Raw genomic sequence first — 18,449 nt, forward strand, 5'->3', positions numbered from 1 at the left:
CTCTGGGTGCAAGCTGCCACAGATGGGCAGGAGGGGAGAGGGTCTCCCAGAGCCCCGGGGCCTTTGCAGAGGCCACTGGTGTGGGCATAGGTCTCGCAGGCCAGGATGTAATCAACTACATCAGCCCACACTCTGGGCCACCTGTCTGCCCAAGTGATCAGGTGGTGTCCTCCAGCAGCCACCATGCCTGGCTGCAGGTGCAATGGCTGGGGACTGGTGTCTGCCATGGTTCCTAAGCAATGTATTGCTGCTTGCTTCAAGTAAAAAAAAAAAAAAAAGGTCTTTTTCTTGTAAGCAGAGGAATGGAGACAAGAGAGGCTGCAGACCGAGTTCCTCTTCATCTCCTTTTCCAGGCTTAGTCTTCCACTGGGCTAATTAAACCTCCCTACTGCCTCCACTGAACATCATTTCTAGTCCTGATTCTCAGTATCCCACAAACCGCCACCTCAGCCCCACTTCCCAGTGTGTGTGTGCCCCCACAGCACTTGTCCACTTCTTCCCCTCCTCCTCCTCCTCCTCCTCCTCCTCCTCATCTTTCTGTCACCCTCCTCTTTCTGCAGCCCAAGTGTTTGAGCCATGCAAAGGAAGTGGAAGAGAGCAGAAGAAGAGCAAGCGCCTCCCAGTTTGGAGAACTTGCTTCAAAACCTACCCCAGCCTCCAGCAACACAAAACTTATGTTGCAAGGATAGCCTTGGTCAGTTCTGGGTGAAATAAGCCCTAGGCAGATTTAATTCTTCGAGGAATTTAGTAAGTAAACTCTTCAAAGTCATTTCAGTGAGCCACTCAAACTATCATTTTTATAGACCTGGAAACTGGCTGAATATGAGTGGATTTTCAGAGAAAAAAACAAAAGGCAAAAACCTGGTGCAATAGCAAACTTCATGGTCCAAAACCATGCAGTGCTCCTGTACTTGTTAAACTCCTCCTCAAAAAAGGCACTGTAAGTTTTTTATGTTGCAAGATGATGTCTCTACCATTTCTCCCTCATTCTTGGAAATGGTTCAATGAAGTTTGAGCCATCTTATTTAGATCATAGTTTCCCCAAAAACTAAGCCTGAATAAATCTACTATGGGAAAATTTATTAAAAAAAAAAAAAAAAAAAAAAAAAAAATCTGGAAAGCTATAAGCAATGTAAATTGTGATTTTTAAGGGTACTGACAGGCAGCCTTAAAAATAAGCGGCACCAATATTTACCTCTGGTACCCCTGTCATGTATCTGCAGCTTCATTAAGACAGGCAGACTACCAGCCCATACACCAAGCTCCATATTCCCTGTGTTCAATGCTACTGTTAAGGATCACTGGGATGCGAACATGCAATGAAGAAGTACTGAAATTCCATCATAATGGAATTTGCAGCTTCCAAACATCCGTCACCAGAAGCCAGGGAGGAACCACAGGGCTAGGTGGTCTCTGTCAGCGCTTGTCTCCTGGCGCCTGTGTAAGAGCTCTGACATCCCCGCAGTGCGGTACGAGTGTACTGTGTGTACTCCTCAGCGCTGCCACTGCTGTCATTAGGACTCACGTTGCCTTTCTCAGGTGCTTGTTTGTCAGAGGTACAGCTCGCACATCACTGGTTCTTGGAATTCATTCCCTCCTGCTAGATGTTAAATGCTGCACTATATACATCACCAGCTTAGCGGCATGCATCCTTTTTGAGACCTGATGCTGTGCTGATGTCTTAGAGACACAGGAGAAATTGAAAAACCACCACTCTGCTTCCATGGCTATCTTTTTAGCCAGGAAAGCAATAAATCTGAAGAAACAGTTAATTGGATGGAACGTTGCAAGAGGAGAGATCACTGCTAAGGGACTGTATTACCAGAGGAGTCGGATCAGGACATTCCAATGACTATCTAATTTCTTCATCTCTCCTGTCAATAGCTGTTGAGCAACAGTGACTTCATTTCATTTGGCTGCCTCTCACTTCTTTTTAGAGGCAAGGGGGCAAACCCTGCCAGTGCCACGCTGCAGTGCCACGCGCTCCAACTGCAGCAAACGCTGTGACATTATGCTGCATTATGCTGAGCCAGCCAGACGCTTCTGCTGAGCCCCAGCATTAATGATGTATCAGTGTTTCACTGACTTCCATTCTATTAAAAAGAGTTACAAGATTGGTGTTTAGCACTGATGTCTCCGTTCCTTATCTGCACAGAATTTGAAGTGCCCATAACTCAACAGCAAATTATATTCCTATTTTTTAAAAGATCCCTGTAGCCGGTGGCTGATCCCATTACACATTCTCAGTCCCTTAATGTGTCGCTTCCCCATGTGGATATGTTATCCTTTACCATTTGCCAGCCTGGGCCTGGGAACGGAGTGCAATGGGGGAGGGAAATGCAGAAGCCCAACACCTTGCCACATGGATGTGCAGGGGCCTCGAGCAGGTGTGCATGTACCACGCACACAAACACAAATGCATTGCTTATTCCCCAGCAGATGCCAACGATCACCCCAACATGCTCACGTGACCACAAAGTTTGTAATGACATCAGGGCCGAGATCAGTCTGGGAAAGGTGGAGGTTTTCAGCCTCAGTGACAGAGCGGACTGTAAAGCTGTGCATCTTTGCTGTTGAACCCTCCAACCCTAAGTCACCAGCAACTAGGTTCCCAATAGCACAAAGAGGGCAAAAGGACACGTGCTTTCCTGGAAATGCAGCCCTCCTTTTCAAAGAGTTTTCCTTCCAGTGTTCCTGCAACCCTTCATGTCCACTTGAATACAGGAAAGGGAAGAATAATTTTCTCCATAAAATGAAAGAATGTTGGCTAATACTGTGACAGCCTAGTCAAAATCCAGAGAGATGGTGAGAAGTGGGATGTCTCCACGAAAGAGCATTCCATCCTTAGGACTTCAAACGTACTCCTCTGTAGGAAACACCAGGCACTTGGGTTAAGTGGAATTACACTGAATATATGCTGCATTTTTGTATATAGATAAGATGGAAAAAACACACAACAGCAATAGGACAAGCATGGTCTTTATTAGCCAGAGCAGTAGTTTTATAGCCATTGGTAATGTGAATAGACCAATCTGCTGATTAAGCTCTGTTCCTTTTTTTTTTTTTTTCCCCCATAAGGAAAATTAATTTGTATTTATTTTATTTCTTAGGACTTAATTTGGATCACATATTATTTACTGACAAAAAAATTCATGTTGTGGAAATGTTGAGCCAAGCCCACTTTCAGGTACATTGGTGATATTGAAAATACTGTATAAAAAATAAATAATGGTGAGGATGGAGGTTGATAAAACCATCTTTGTTCTTTGTTCTTTACAAACTGATGTTTTACATTCAAATTATAACAGAAAAAAATGCCCTAAATATCGTAACACAACTAAAAAATGCTTGATGCCTCATAAAGACATGACTGCAAAGTTTCCAGTAAAGTGATTATAATTGCACACAGATGAACCTCTACCAAAGCTGTGCACATAAATCTCCTATGCAAACTCTGCACTTACTGGCAAAACCCCGACCCATTTATGGGCTAATAAACCAAACATAAATAAGCAACGTACGCATGTACAGTCAGTATCTGTATGGAAAAGCCAGGCATACGCTTAATTTCCAAAACCCAGCCCTAAAGTGTGGCCAAAATTGGAAGCATCAAGATGAAGGTAGGCTAGAAAATACTCAAGATCAAATTTTGTCTGTTAAGCAGTTTCCTCAGTCCAGTCTCAGTAAGCAGAGGAGCAGTTCCACATCTGACCTTGCCTTTCTCACTAAAACAAAGTCCTAACAAGACCAATCCAGTTCTCTCCCTGTATTAACTCACGCAAATTTTCACAAAATGTCCCTGTTTTACTAATAAGTGAGAGTTGTCACTGCCTTCAGAGAGGCTAATATGAAGCCAGCTGAGTGTCCTCTGTCCAGATATTCCCATGTCCATGTGTGATTAGCACTGTCTTGTCAAATTTAGCTCTAAACCATTTGTGAACACCTTCTTTGTTTATACTAGCACACTCCAATCTGCACAGACTTCTGTGTTTGCTCTTCTGCGTATCCTATTAACAGTGCATCACATTTCGAGTTGTCATACTGCAGAAAGCCACAAAAGCACTTTTAATCAATCTAAATCAAACCAAGTGAAGTACTTTCATTCTGGATAAATACTGCTTGGTATATATTCTGAGAAAACAAAACCGGGTTTTGGTTCTACTGCTGTAAATCCAGAGTGACTGTACAAGAAATATTTGTAATGCATTTGAAATTTTTCAACTGCAATTATACAAAAATTTCTATAAAAATCAAACTGTGGCTAAACAGAGTTGAACCCTGTAAACTGCCAGCTATGACCTGCTTGGAATGTGGTATAAGGAAATTTAAAAAAAGAATGATCTTGAGAGAAATTTTCAAGAAGCTGAGAATTGATGGAATGCCTAGGTATTTTTATTATTGCGTAAGAGAGCAAATCATATTTCAGTTTAATTTCACTATAATATTTAAAGCACAGTGTATTAGATCTTGAATCCAGCCTTGCTTTACTAAAGGCAGTCTAGTTATTTATGTACAACCAATAACAACCTTCCGCTCAGGAGTTACACTGCTTTTTTAAAAGCTGAAATACAAAAAAAGCAGGAACTGAGGTACAGAAAGGAGAACACCATTTTAATTAGATGAGTCAAGAATGCATGAGGGAACTGCCTCTATCAGACTTTATGCTGAATTCAGAACTATGCTTTTCACTACTATAGGTAAAAAAACAGTTTTAAGTGTGTTCCATCACTCCTGTTTGACCAAGTATTTGCTCAGCAGCTGTATGTAGCTCCTGCCTACAAAGGTTTTAGCACAATTACACTGTGGCTCGGATGGTAACAGTTAGTGCTACTCTTGCTCTATGCACAAACTGAAAAAGACAAGACAGCCCTACCAAAGAATCTTCTAGCCTTGATCTAACGATTTCTAGCCTATGTTTCAAGGCCAGTGGGAAGATGGCAAAATGTTAGGGATTTTGGGGGGATTTTTATGGCATCAATGATAACAAGTTATTATTGCAAAGACAGACATTTGTATTTCTCTCAATAAACAGAACCGTATTACTAAACTGTAAAGCCAAGAAGAGTCATATAGTGTGAAAATATGCAGGGGAACAACAGCTGTTAGTCATTATTTTCTCCTTATCCTTTCAACACCTCTGTTTCAGTTTGCTCTCTAATGGGTAAATCACACTTTCTCCCTAGGCCATTTTTCTCATTTCAGACAGGTACTGAAAAGAATCCTGAGCTACAGGCACCCCTTCTTTTTTGCTTTTACTGTAGATGTTGAAACTCGGTTTTATGCTTTATCAAACAGATAAAGCTGTTCTGTTCTCTTAGCCCTGTGTAACTACTAATGTGATGGAGGATGTTTCTGCTTTTCTTTTTTAGGTAACAAACCTAGCTTCTATTTTTTTTTTCTACACAGCCTGTGTTATATTTCTCAAAAGAGAAATACCAACTACAAAAATTATTGCTCTCACTTCATTTAGGCAAAAGAAGAATCTACCATCAGACAGCTTTTAAACATCTGTTTTACGCTTTACCTCATCTGACAAGGTTTCACAATAGCCATTTGGAAACAAAGGAAAAAGAGATACAATTTTGCTTATGATAGAACTCAGCTTATTGCACAAGCTACTTGGCTCTATTCTCCATTTCTTAACTGTAAGATGACTATTTACTGGGAGTCTGAGCCTTTTGTTCACCCTGATTTTAATTAATCTAACTGTAGGCCACAGTGAAAATGAGGTAGGAAAAAACCGCAAACAGCTACAAGCATCACAGTGTAGTAAAATTACTCTGGAAATCTTACTCTTTTAACCATTTGGCTTAACCCTAATGTCCTACTAAATCGGGCTTTTCACTGTGAAATACATTTTCCTTTAATAACTATTAAAGTCCTAATTATCAATTTTTTTCAAGTGATGAAGCGGCAGAAACTTCAAAAATGACAATACATCCACTGACGAAGCTGGAGTGTATGCTTAACAGCGTGTGCAAGCCTAAATGCATGCACTCTTCCACCTATTTCTCTTCCAAAGAAAGAGGTTGCTTTTCTTCAGAAAGGCAATTCAGTCTACATCTGGTTTTGACTTAAAGATCTGAAAAAAAAAAATGCTATTAATCTAATGCTATTAATCTGATTACATTCCCAAATAGCTTCTAACATGTAAAAATTTTTTTACAACTGGTACTGCTGACACTATTTAGTGAAATGGATTGTGCTGAAGATCCTGTGGAGAAGACACCAGTAACCTATCTGCAGGTGTTCTTGGGCAGTGCTGAGGCAGACACACTCCTTATGGCTATGCTCAAAAAAGGAAAAAAATATTATTTCAAAGAGTACAGTGCCTCAGTCTTCATGGTGCCTCAGTAATATGAGTCTTTAAAGAGACAAAAGATTACGTGGGTTTGAAGCCCTCCTTCAGCATCTAGGGCAGCTCTATCCCACCAACCTCCTAGCCTCCCCAGAGCTGATATTATTACTGTTTACTACTCTTATATACAATCACTGTTTCCATCCCCATCACATGCATCAGCGACTGCAATCTCCGAAAGAAGAGAGAGAAAAAAACCCGAAACAACCCAAACCAAAAAGAGCTCCCATGGTGCTGGGGAACGTGGAAACGGATGACTTTGGCACGAAACCTTCCACCTGTAGCAACAGCATCTGATGCTGGCAGCACGACTCCTAGGTAAAAATACCTTTAAAAAGAAAACAACAAACAACAAAATAAACAAAAAAACCCCCAACAACCAACCAAAAACACACACAAAAAAACCCCCAAACAAAAACCAGCAAACAAAACCCCAGCCATTATGCTAGGGAAGCAGTCTTATCTCGAGGGGAACACGGCACGGAGAGCGTTGGGAGGTGGCGCGCTCCGAAACGAGCACCCCCCTAAGGAAGGTCGCTATGTCCCCCACCCCAGGGTGACATGCCCTTGTGCCGCGGGGTCCCTGCCGCCCGCATCCCTACGCCCGCGGGCCGTGCCCGGCGGTGGCTCTGCCTCCCCGCACGCCGTGCCGCCGGAGGGGGCGGCTAACGGGGATTTAACAACGAAACGCCGCGCTTGGGGCGGCCTGACCCCCGCCGCCGGGGCGGGAGAGCGGCCGGGCACGTCCCCGGGGCTGCCTCCCCTCGCCTCGCCCCGCGCCCCCCGCCCCGTTCCCACAGGGAGCCCCCCGCCCGGCAGCTGCCATGTGTCGGCTCAAGTGCGATTAACACCGACCCGCCACATCCCCCCCCGGCCATTTGGGGCTTGCACGCGTCCGCACCCCGTGTTTACACAGCGGCGCCTTCGCGCGGAGCCTTTTTGCTGATGGCGCTGGCAAATGAGCCGGGGGAGGTGGGCGCCGTGGCGCGCAGCGGCCGCCGCCGGCTATAAAAGCCTGCGGGCCCGGGGCGGGTAGGGCCAGGCGAGCGGCCGCGACCGGCGGAGGATGGAGGGCGGCAGGACGGGGCGCGGCGGCCCCCGCCCGCCCTCGGCGGCGCTGCCCCCCCGGGGCTGCTCGCCCCTCTCCCGCTCGCCCCGGTGCGGGGCGCGGCCCGGCCCTGCCCTCACGGCCCTGCCCTCGGCCCGCAGGCCCGCGCCCTTCTGGAGACCCTGGGTGCCCGCGCCGGGCGAGGCGGCCCGGCCGAGCGGCCCCGCGGCGGTGAGTGGGGCGGCGCGGCGCAGCGCCTGCCGCCGGCAGTGCCGCCGTAGCGCCCAGGCAGCGCCGGCGGGGCGGCGGCTGCTCGGGTGGGCCCCCCGTGCCGTGTGCCGTGCCCGTGCCGGCGGGCTGACCTCTGCTCTCTCCCCACAGCCTCACAGCCCCCGCGGGCCGGCCGGAGCCCCCCGGAAGCTGGCGCAGTACACGCACCCCGTCAGGTAACAACGCCGCCGCCGGGCCCCGCGCTCCCCCCCGCCCCGCTTGTTCCCACCCATAACGTGTCTGTAGGTGGGAAAGTGCCTCGGAGTGAGCGCTGCTGAGCTGGCGGGTCCCTGGGCAAACCGGGCCGCGACTTGCGGGTTTACCAGACCTTTGAGACGTTGAAATGCTTCTGTGGTGTGGGACTTGGGCATATCGCACTGTTAAGGTGTTGGGTGGGGTGTTTGTTTGTGGTTTTTTGTTGTTGTTTTGTTTTGTGGTGTGTTGGGTGGGTTTTTTTCTTGTTGTTTTTCTTTGTGTGTGTGTGGTGGCAGTGTTGGCTGGAGCACCTTGCTGCTCATTCCCATGCTCAGAATTAAAAAAGGAAGGGGAGTTTGGGGAGGTTGTGGCTCCTAGGCTGCTTTGCTGTGCGAGCCTCCAGTGTGCTGGGAAGCAGGGGCAGGCATGGAAAAGTGTGGCAGGAGGAGCGGGCATGGGCTGACCAAGCCAGCGTTGCCGAAGAAAATACTGGTGTAGCTACTGTTTTAATGGTGAAACTAATGGTAGTACCTGCACTGTCATTTCTGAAAAGCAAATAAAATAACTATGGTTGCATCTGCAGGAGAGTCTATGTTCAGAAGTACTAGTAGGTGTTGCAAGGCGCTTGAAGTAATTGCATGGGTAGTTGTTCCAGACGGGATGCAGCTTTCTCCCAAATCTAGGCTGATGCACAGACTCCCTCATGCCAAAGCACCGGAGCAGTCAGTGATGTCAGTCTTTACAATTTCTTAGAGAATGTTGCAGGGAACACTGGGAATGGAGACATGTTATAAAGCAAGTGTCAGTTACTTTGTGCTGCAAAAGAAGCAGTGTTCTTTTACAGTACAGTTAAACAGTAGCCTAGGAAGCACTACTTGCAATCTCTAGAAAACAATCTAGTTCTGTTTCTTAATGTATTCTATTATAAACAATCTGTAATCAGTGTTTTATTATGTTGCAAGTTGTTAGTCTCTTAGCTCTTGGAGCTTCTACTGTCTGTTTCTTCAGCTACTTTCAAAACTGTAAGCAAAAGAGGATGCTAGATGAAAAGGAACGGGAACGGTGGAGTATATTAACAGTAATTACAGTATAATGTGTCACTAGCTGATAGCCCTTGCTGTGTTATTATCAGCAATTTTTTATGTTAATTTCCAGGTACAACACAATCTGTTAGATGATTCTTCTTGGAAAGATGGGTGAAATATCAAGGTCTGATTCCCCCCAGGCCTTAATCATTCCCTTCACTTTGAGATTTGTCTCACGGCACTGTAAACAACTACCTAGGCTGGGGACATTCAGTAACAAAATGAACTCAAAGTATATTGGGGATCCTGTTTGACGCCCATTATGTCCCCAGGAATAGTTCCAATGGGGGCAGTACTTGGATCAGATCCCCACGTAATACTGTTAACAAGGTACCATAGTGGGAAGTTTCAGATTAGAGTAGTTGTGCTGCAAAACTGGCACTTTGTGCATCTTTATATATTCAGAAGAAAATACAGAATTCGGAGAATATTTTCTTTCCTATTTAAATGTAGAAAGTGGTTTAGCACTTGAGCATGTGAGGAAGAGCTTTGTAGGATGCTTGTCTTAACAGAATTTCACTGCTGTTTCTTGTCTGTCAGCCTCCAAGCAGACTATGTAATAGCAATAAGCAAACCTATTGTGTACTTGTTTCAGACTATTTTGGCCCAAATCAAGGTGCTATGATTATTTATATCAGGAAGCTGAAGCACTTCTGAAGAACTTCCCAGTCCAAGCTACAATCTCCTTTATGAAGACTCTGATAGCGAAGATGATGAAGATGATCTGGAACAAGATTCAGAGACAGAATCAGATTGCTGATTGCAGCAAAGGGCAATGCAATTTCTAAGACTTAAATTAAACTTATTATAAAAATATATTATAGTATTTTTAAAGATAATTTATTTGTATGTAAATTATTCTTAATAAAACTGAAATGTCTTGTAATTTCATCTGAGCCTTTTCCCTTTGTTCTTTTCCTGTCCTGCTATAGGCAGGGACAGTATCATTGGTATTTTTTTAACTTCAGGTCTTATTATATATATTTATATATAAAATATAAATTCTAGGAGCAGAGCATGGATGCCTTGTTTTAAAGGGCTCTGTGGTTATGTGACTTTCTCAAAGGTTGGAGGACACAAGGAAAGCATTTTTACTGTGATTTGGTAGGCTCCCTCTGGAAGCGTATCAAGGAATCATCAGACTAAGTACCCCAATGTTATGCCAGCTATTACAACAGTTTCAAACATGGAAAGAGAAATGATACAGCTGTCTTCCGATGGAGAGAAGGGTCCAAGTTTTACTCTGGTTTTGCTTTAAGAAGGGGTTTCACTTGTGTCACTCAGGTGCTCTGATGTACATGAGCTACACTGTTCTATATAAATACAGTGTGGAACCTGTCAGTTTTGCTTGTACAGTAGACATGAGGAAAAAGGTCTAACGTGAGTCAGTTTGATGGTGCGTTTAGTTTTGATAACTGAAGTTTGGTATGAATCATCATGCAGGCCAAACCCTCTAAAGATAAAAACAAACAACAAAAAAAAAATGCAAAACGTTAATTCAAACGCCAGGGCTTCTGCCCGGGGCAGCCCTGGCCGATGCTGGGGGGTGTGCGCTGCTCGGGCGGGGCTGGCTCCGTGCCCGCTGCCCCCACGCCCGCTCCCGGGGGACGCGGCAGGAGGCGCGGGCCCCGCTCGCCGCCGCTCTTCCCTGGCAGCGCGGGTGGCAGCGGCCGGCTGTGCCCGCCGGGATAACGCTGGAGCACCGTGCCTGGCGCTGGGACACCTGCAGGTAAACCCGGCCTTAGTGCCAGGGAAGACAGCTCCCCGGGGAGGCCGGGCGCGGGGCGCGGCGCGCTCTCCTCAACGCCCGCCCGCGCTGCCCCGGGGCAGCCCGCCCCCGCCCCGCGCCGGGACCCCCAGGCCCCGAGGTGTGCCAGCAGGGACGCCTAGTCCCGGGGGGTTCCACCGAGACCCCCCCGCCAGGCGACGCGGCCGGGCCGCAAGCCGTAGGCCGGCAACGGTAGGCCCCTGCCGCACCGCGCCCCGGCCCGGGCCCGCCCCCGCCCGCCGCCGCGCCTGCGCCCTGTGCCGGAGCGCTCCGCCCGCCCGCCGGGGCGCAGGCCGCGGCCCGGGCCGGCAGGATGCTGAACGTGCCGCCGCAGGCCTTCCCCGCGCCCGGCTCCCAGCAGCGGGTGGCTGCGGGCGGCCGCGCCAAGGTAGGGCCGGCTCGGCCGCCGCCGCGGGGTCCGGGCCTTCCCCGGCGCCGCGGCTCGGAGCGCGGCGGGGCTGCCGGTGGCTGCGGCTTGGGGGGGTGGAGAGCGCGGGTGAGGCCGGGGCCCCGGCCCGCGGGGGTCAGCGTTTTCGCCGCTTCTTTCCGGCCGGCTGCGTGGCCTGGCTTGCTGTCGGCGGAGCTGCCGCGGCTTGCCGGCGGTTCCCGGCCGCGGCTGGGGCAGGGGCCAGGGGCAAGGGTGCTTCTGGCCCCTTCCTTCGGAAGGTCCCAGGCTCCAGCAACCGCGGAGGGGCCGCGGCGGCTGCGGCAGGGCCGCCGGGCGAGGGGCTGACTTCGCTGCCTCGCTCAAAAATGCTTCGTGCTTCTCCTTTTAGGTGGTGGTGGCGGTGGCGCTTCCTGCGCTGCCCTCCTGGGCTGTCTCGGGTTCCTCCTGTGCAGGGACGGAGACTTTCAGCCTGAAAATTGTTGCATGCAGTTTATGTTTTACGTGTTGGGGTTTCGTCTTTGGAGTGGTTTGGGGGGCATTTGGTGTCTGCAGACCTCACTCGGAAAGCAAAGGCCTACTTAGGCTAAAGTGGCATCACACAATATGGTTCGATGTGCTCTTTAGATGTCTTGCTTCTGGTTTTGCTGCGATTTTGTAGGACTGCGATTCTTTAACCCTCTTCCCTGGTGTTAGAGTTTGGGTCACAGGGATTCCCAGCCTGTGGTGATGTTGAAAAGAAAGGTACTAGACACCCTGAAGATCTCGCTTTGGCTATGGCTAATACATCCCTGGTAAGCTGGAAGACGTCAGTCCCAGCTTTCTCTGGATGAGATTTCCAGTTGCTGTAGGGCTTGCAGAAAGTCTTTATGGGTGCTGCGAAGGTGAACTTCCCTACCTTGTCCTATCTGGCCACGATTTTCAAATCTCTCTTCTGTGTTGCTTACAGGTTTCTAGGCTGTATCTCAAATGATGCTGACAAAAACTCTTTACCACCACAGGAGCACTTGGTATCTGCAGTTTGCTTTGGGAAGAGTCATCTAAATGTTTGTTGATGTTCATTAATACCCTTGTCTGGGTTACTAGATAGGACGCTTCCTTAAGCACCCTTACTGCTGAGTAAAGCTCCCAAATATCAGCAAAGAATACAGGTTGTGTTATTTCTTCTTTTGTCTGAGTCCTTCTAGGGAGTTTGGAGAAGTGTATTGAAGCGCTCTTTTCTTCCTTTAGTGTTTAATAATGTTTGTACATTTGTTATTTTTCAGGTACCTTTAAAACCAGGAAGGAGTCTTATGGATTGGATTCGACTAACTAAAAGTGGGAAGGACTTGACTGGTTTAAAAGGGAGGCTAATTGAAGTGACCGAAGATGAGCTTGCTAAACACAACAAAAAGGAGGACTGCTGGATATGTATAAGAGGTTGGTTGCTGTGATATTGCTTCTAGCCTCGCTTCTCTCTTCTGTACTGAAAGGAGAAGCAACAAAAACCTACCAACAACAACAACAACAAAACCCACATGCCAGAACAAACTATGCGCCTTCTGTGTTTAGGGCAGGTGTAATATAACTGGACACAACTTTGTTCTTAAAGATTTTGTCACCAATATTTTTTCTACTTTCAAGCCTTTCTTAAGAAGTCTTCCAAGTGGGCATATTTTACTCATATGTTATTATTTCTATATGCAGATGTAAAGTAGAAGATTGTAGGTGATGCCTCAGATAACAAGGGCTTAGCAAGAATAAGGCATTAAAAATGTTGTCATGTACTTACACTCCTCAGTCTTGGAGAGTTTATTATCCTTAGCAGTTGACCATTTTTAGTGATTGCTGTAAAGCTTCCAGAGACACAAAAATATTAAAAATGTTACTTAACCCGTAGAATGGTCTTTGGGAAATAAGTGTGCAAGCCCACATATTACTTCATAAAACTGAGGCAAGTGGCAGTGGCCGCATAGAACAGTTGTAATCCCGATCTAGCATAAAAAATATCTGTGGTAACTAAGCTATTCTATGTATGGTATTAATGGAACTTTAGCTCAGTAGTTGGAAGTATCATATGTTATAAGTTTACAATGTGTGAGAGGTGGTTTGGAGCAGTAGCCATGGCTAGAAGAGTATTTGCAGTGCTGAAAATGAAGTTTGTTGTTGTCCTGCAGAAAGCAGTAAAATATTCGCTCTCTAGTTTGATCATTCAGAAACTAAAATACATTAATATTGCCTTAAATTTGCTGTGAGGTAACGTCACTTCTATGAAGCAGACTAAGAAGATCAGAGGAGCTATTGTGACATTTCTCTAGGAAGAGTGGTTCATTTAGTGGCAACTGATCTGTTAAGGAGCAGCATTAATATTTGACGTAATGTCATCTCTGAACTCCAGCAAAAGAAAGTTAAGAATTTCTCTGTGAGGGTGACTGCGTTTTTATTGGGTGTTGAAGGGGATGAGGGTGAAAGTAAGGGTAAAATGTTATTCAGTACTGGCTTTTGAAGAAGATAATAGGATTGTTAATGCTCTGTGCGCTGCTTTTGCACATGCTAGCAAAACTATAGTGGGAGGAAAGCTAAAGCAAGCTTTTTACTGTGGAGGTCTGTTCTTTTCTCTCTCTCAAAAAGGGACATTACTACTGCAGACAGAATCACTGCTTAAAAATGTTTCTGTTTTGTTTTTAATCTCTTATTCCCCTTGACTGCATCTCTGAGGTTGGTTTTTACAAGAATTCCATCATGCTGTGTCTGTATCTGTCTTTACATTTTTCCATCTCTTTCCTTTTTTCTTGGACTACTGATGAAAAAAAACAGCATAACTGAGAATACTGTTAAGAGTATCTGTAGACCTGATACGTGGACAGGCAGTAAAATAACACCACTGTGGAAAAGCTAAATGAGGTCTCTGTGTTGGTAGTTAGACTGTGTCACTATAAGAAAGAGCAGAAATTGGTGAGAGGAGTGTGAAGTAAAGGAGGAACAAAAGCAAACTTTGTTCAAAACCCCAGTATGATGATCACCAATGTTGTCGTAGGCCACAAATTTATATATAAGTGGACTGTCAAGGGAGTTTAAAAAAGTGTGAAGGGTATATAAATGAAATTACTCTTGCCTCTGCAAGTTTGATGGTAAATTGAACATATGACTAATATTTAGGAGGTCCTAACTATGTAGATACTTGTATTTTACTGTGTGCAGTAATCAGTGCTGCACACAAGATGGCATAGTGAATGCATCCATCAGATGATCAGGTCAGTAAGATATGCAAAGATCCTGCCTTTGTTGTCTGGGATGGTTGTTCTGACCAGCTAGGATTGTCCCAGGTATGTCTCACCCCCCACCTCCCCGCCCCACCCCGGCTCAGTGCTGAATGCCTACCTCTCCTTGTGAAGTAATTAACATACACTTAATGTGTTAGAAGCTGCTTATGAAAACACTGGCCCATTTCCACTTGTGGTAGCTTCTTATTTTGATAATGTTATATATCTTCAAATGTTGTGCTAGGTAGGTCTGCAGTAGTCCTGTTAAATTTGTTTATAGCTGCATTCTCCAGGCTCTAATTGCTCTGGTTGCATAGCAACAATAATTAGACTTTATCAGTTTCAGACCTGTTAAGAATCATTGTTTTATCTCCCTGGAAATACTAAGAGTAGTACTTATGTAGAAAGAATGCTGAGCCCTTTTACTGGGACAAATTTGGTACCAGCATTGTGAACCTCTAACGAGCATAGGCTATATAAAGTCTTTTATATTGCTGAATCTGAAGTACGGAAGGTTTTTTTGCTTGTGGCAGCAGTTTTTCCTTATGGGAGACAGTTCATTCCCATAGGCATTTTATTCTGTAGGTGATGGGTGGTAACTTAGTTAAAGAGAGAGTGAAAACAATTCTGTGCACTAACTGGCTCAATTTTTTGTTTCCTTTTAAACCAGTCTCTGGTTCTTTTACCTCCTAGCTAGGGTACATCGTGTTTGTCTTCAGGCTTGAAGTTTTAACCTCTTAACCCTGTAGGTTTCCTCAGATGTTCGCTGGGACAAGTGGTGTGGCATTGTAGGATTGGCATCTCCATGTGATGTGTCTTGTGCTCTATACAATTGTATAACTGATGTTTCTGGTTTTCTGAAGTCATACTGTTTGTTTCAATGATACCTACTCTTTGCCATTGCACCATTTAATATAAGCCAAACTTTCTGATGGTTTTGGAGATAGGGGCAGTTGTAGTGGTTATATAAATGCTGCTCATATGATTTTATATTTAATTTTCTACAGGATTTGTATATAATGTCACACCGTACATGGAATATCATCCCGGTGGTGAGGATGAACTAATGAAGGCAGCAGGAACTGATGGTACAGATCTCTTTGACCAGGTGAGAACAGCTAGCTATGAACGACACTTGCTTACTGAAAGGTATTTTGAAAAATGTATGTTTTCTGATTATTTTTAGAGCATTGCAGTGGAAACAGTCATTTGAACTTTTCCAGGTCTAAGGAAAGGCAATGAGTTACTTTTTAGAATGGCATGTGCTGAAAGAGGCATGTGGTTTAAACTTTGTACCAAAAGACAATAATGAAAATTTCCCTTTGTGTTGTTGTAATGATGCTTCAATTGAACTATTTTACTATTTTTTTAGCAGAAATAGCAATAAAGCTAGCAACAGCTTGAGATACTGCCCTCTTAATAAATTACTATGAGGACTAATTGCTGCCATTTGAGAGGCATTTTCTTCTCAGAACTTTCACTTTTTGAAAAGTGCTTGTAGTAGTAACTTGGCCGCTGCGTTATCGGTGAACAAAGTACTAAGAAAAAATGCTGGAGCTGCCGTTAACTGGTTGTGAACAAATCACAAGATGACGATTGGTCTTTTCTTGGTTTACCATTTTTTTTTAAACATTTTGAAAAGACTCGAAAAGTAAAGGGTCTGCTTTCTGTAAGGAATCACTTGCAAGCCTAATGCTGCAAAAGATGATTCACTGAGTTGGTGGTTTTTAGCAAGAGACATTGCTTTAGTCTCCTTGGCTCATCTGAGAAATGGAGAAAGAGCAGAAAAGAAACCTCCTCTGTTTCTGAAAGGAAATCTGTTACTTCTTTACCGTTTGTGGATCACAGTATGTTATGCCTTTAATCGCAAAAAATGTTTTTAGCAAGGTAAATAAAGATGTGGTGAAGTTTTAGCTTTAAGTTTGTCTTTGGTTAATCCTTTCACAAATGGAGTGCTGGATTTGGGCATAATTCTTTGGTTTCAAGGAATTTGGGGTTTCTCTCCTGAAAGTTCATCCAGCATCAACTTCTGGCCTGGAATTCTGTGGCTGCATCATTGTATATTGTACTCTGAAACAGGAGTCTTGACATCAGGAGTATTTGGGGAAGCCCGTCAAGTTGGTAATAAGTTGAGATACATACTTGCTACATTTTATTCTATTTTTTGTTTGTTTTGTCATGGGAATGGAAAGCAGTGTTCAGATCTTTAAAATACTCTTGTTCACATGCCTTTCCTGTTCTGTAGACATTTCTCTTGTTATCCCCTCTGCTTTAGCACTCTGTGTCTGTTGGATATTGATCTCTTTAAGAGTTTGGTACGTTGTTAGTGTTTGTCAAATTTCTGGGAAAATTAACTGTCATTCAAAATTTCTTCATTACTTTGTTATCTCTGTTGAGGAAACTACAACTTGTGGATGGGATTCTTTATCTCCTATCCTTGGATTGTCCAGTTTAAGTTTTTTATTTTAAAATCTCTAGATAGCATTCAAATTTGTTGTGCAGCACTTTGATTCCTTTTCTCTTCTTGTGATGTTATCGTGGATGCCGTATCAGAATTGGCTTTTCTGCTATCCATTTTCTCTGCAAGTTTTCCAGTTCTGATCTGTAAAGCTGTTGCTTTTTTCATCACTTTGTTTGACTTTCAATAATCGAAAATTTCCAAATAATTCACTGATACTAAGACAGAAACAGAAATATGCCATCTTGGTAGGACGCGTTTGTGTGTCTAAACCACTGTTCTTTTATCTTTGTTTCCTTTATCCCTTCAGTTGCATCTAAACAAGACTAATTACCCTTGTGGTAAAGACAAGGTCTTTATTCTGCTAATTGTGTAGCACATGTCATAAAAATGCTTTTCTGAAATATTTTCCGTAGCTCAAGGTTATGATGTTCAGATACTGCAAAGCATAGAGTGAATAAATAAAACTATTATCACTTTTTCACTTAATTATGTGCCATCTGGAATAGAAGTAAAAATGAGTACTGAACAATGTAACAGCGACTGTTTAAAAAAAAATCTGCTAAATTAATTACATTAGCCACTGTACAAAAATGAACTTTTCTGTTGTAGTTCATAGGACAACACAGTAAGAATTACAGATTTTGTGAAAACATATTTTGTTAATATAGGTTCATCGTTGGGTCAATTATGAATCAATGCTGAAGGAATGTCTTGTTGGGAGAATGGCTGTCAAGTCTGTTGCTGCTCCAAAAGGTGAGGTTTTTAAGAATGAAAAAAATTCTGTTGTGCTTTACTCCAAAGTTATCTGGAAATTATGAGAAATCCTAAATTATCCTATTTATGAGGAGAGTCTCTGTTCTTGCATAGAGATGAAGGCTGTTGCATATATTCAGTCTTTTTACAGGAGACACCTGAAGATGAAACTATTTTATGCATTAAGACTTGTATAAGTAATGTACTGCTACATTTCTTTTGTTCTTAGTCATCAGAAAACAGACATGTCTGTGTTATGCGTGTATATATATCTATAAATAAATTTATTCTTTTTCCCCCAAGATACCTCTTTCTTCTTCTGATCCCAGGGGACAAACTGTCGTAGGCAGCTCTCAGATCTTGAAATAAAAGTCAGTATTTTCAGTCTGGTGATTTCAGCACCAGACATGGGTTTGGCAGGTCGCATATGTGTTAAGCTATTTGAATACATTTTATGAGCAGTTATCCTTTCTGAACACTTTGTTGGGTCCATTAGTTTGAATTTACTTAGAGAAAATTTTGCTGATACAAGACTCCTCCCAGTCAGAATAGCAAGAGACGTAGTTTATTGTCTTAAAATACCGGCAGTAGTTTCCAGAGACTTTAACCTTCGGTATTTGTTTTGGTTTGTAGGACACAGCAAAAATTTCCTATACCTAGGAAGCAGATGCTGTTACTGAATATTGACCCTTAGCAAAACTGAATTGAAAAAATGAAAGAATTAATGGCTGCAACTATTATTCTCAAATTCTGTGGCATCCTTTAGTTCACAAATTCAGCCACGTCTTGTAGCTTTTCAGCTTCTGACAAGGTGCACTGCATGCTTGCTTAGTGCTTAGATCACATTGCCTAACAGTTGAGTTTGGCCTATACATGAAGGGGAA

The 18,449-nt window shown here is 44.3% G+C and overlaps 2 protein-coding genes across 2 annotated transcripts in view; both read left to right on the forward strand.

Moving 5' to 3' along the window:
* Nucleotides 1–7,316: 7,316 nt before the first annotated feature.
* RIPPLY2 (ripply transcriptional repressor 2) lies at nt 7,317–9,752 on the forward strand. The gene is given in 6 exon segments (XM_037392186.1): nt 7,317–7,336; nt 7,338–7,411; nt 7,414–7,637; nt 7,788–7,852; nt 9,552–9,640; nt 9,643–9,752. Coding segments are annotated over 6 exon segments (546 nt in total). The 3' UTR covers nt 9,717–9,752.
* A 1,285-nt stretch (nt 9,753–11,037) lies between these two features.
* Nucleotides 11,038–18,449, forward strand: part of LOC119149960 (cytochrome b5 reductase 4) — a 44,117-nt gene continuing 36,705 nt past the window's right edge. Inside the window, 4 exon segments of the mRNA XM_037391929.1 lie at nt 11,038–11,112; nt 12,375–12,528; nt 15,359–15,459; nt 17,481–17,565. Coding sequence (XP_037247826.1) covers nt 11,038–11,112; nt 12,375–12,528; nt 15,359–15,459; nt 17,481–17,565 — 415 coding nt within the window.

Source organism: Falco rusticolus, chromosome 6, assembly GCF_015220075.1.
Source record: "Falco rusticolus isolate bFalRus1 chromosome 6, bFalRus1.pri, whole genome shotgun sequence".
NCBI lineage: Eukaryota > Metazoa > Chordata > Aves > Falconiformes > Falconidae > Falco > Falco rusticolus.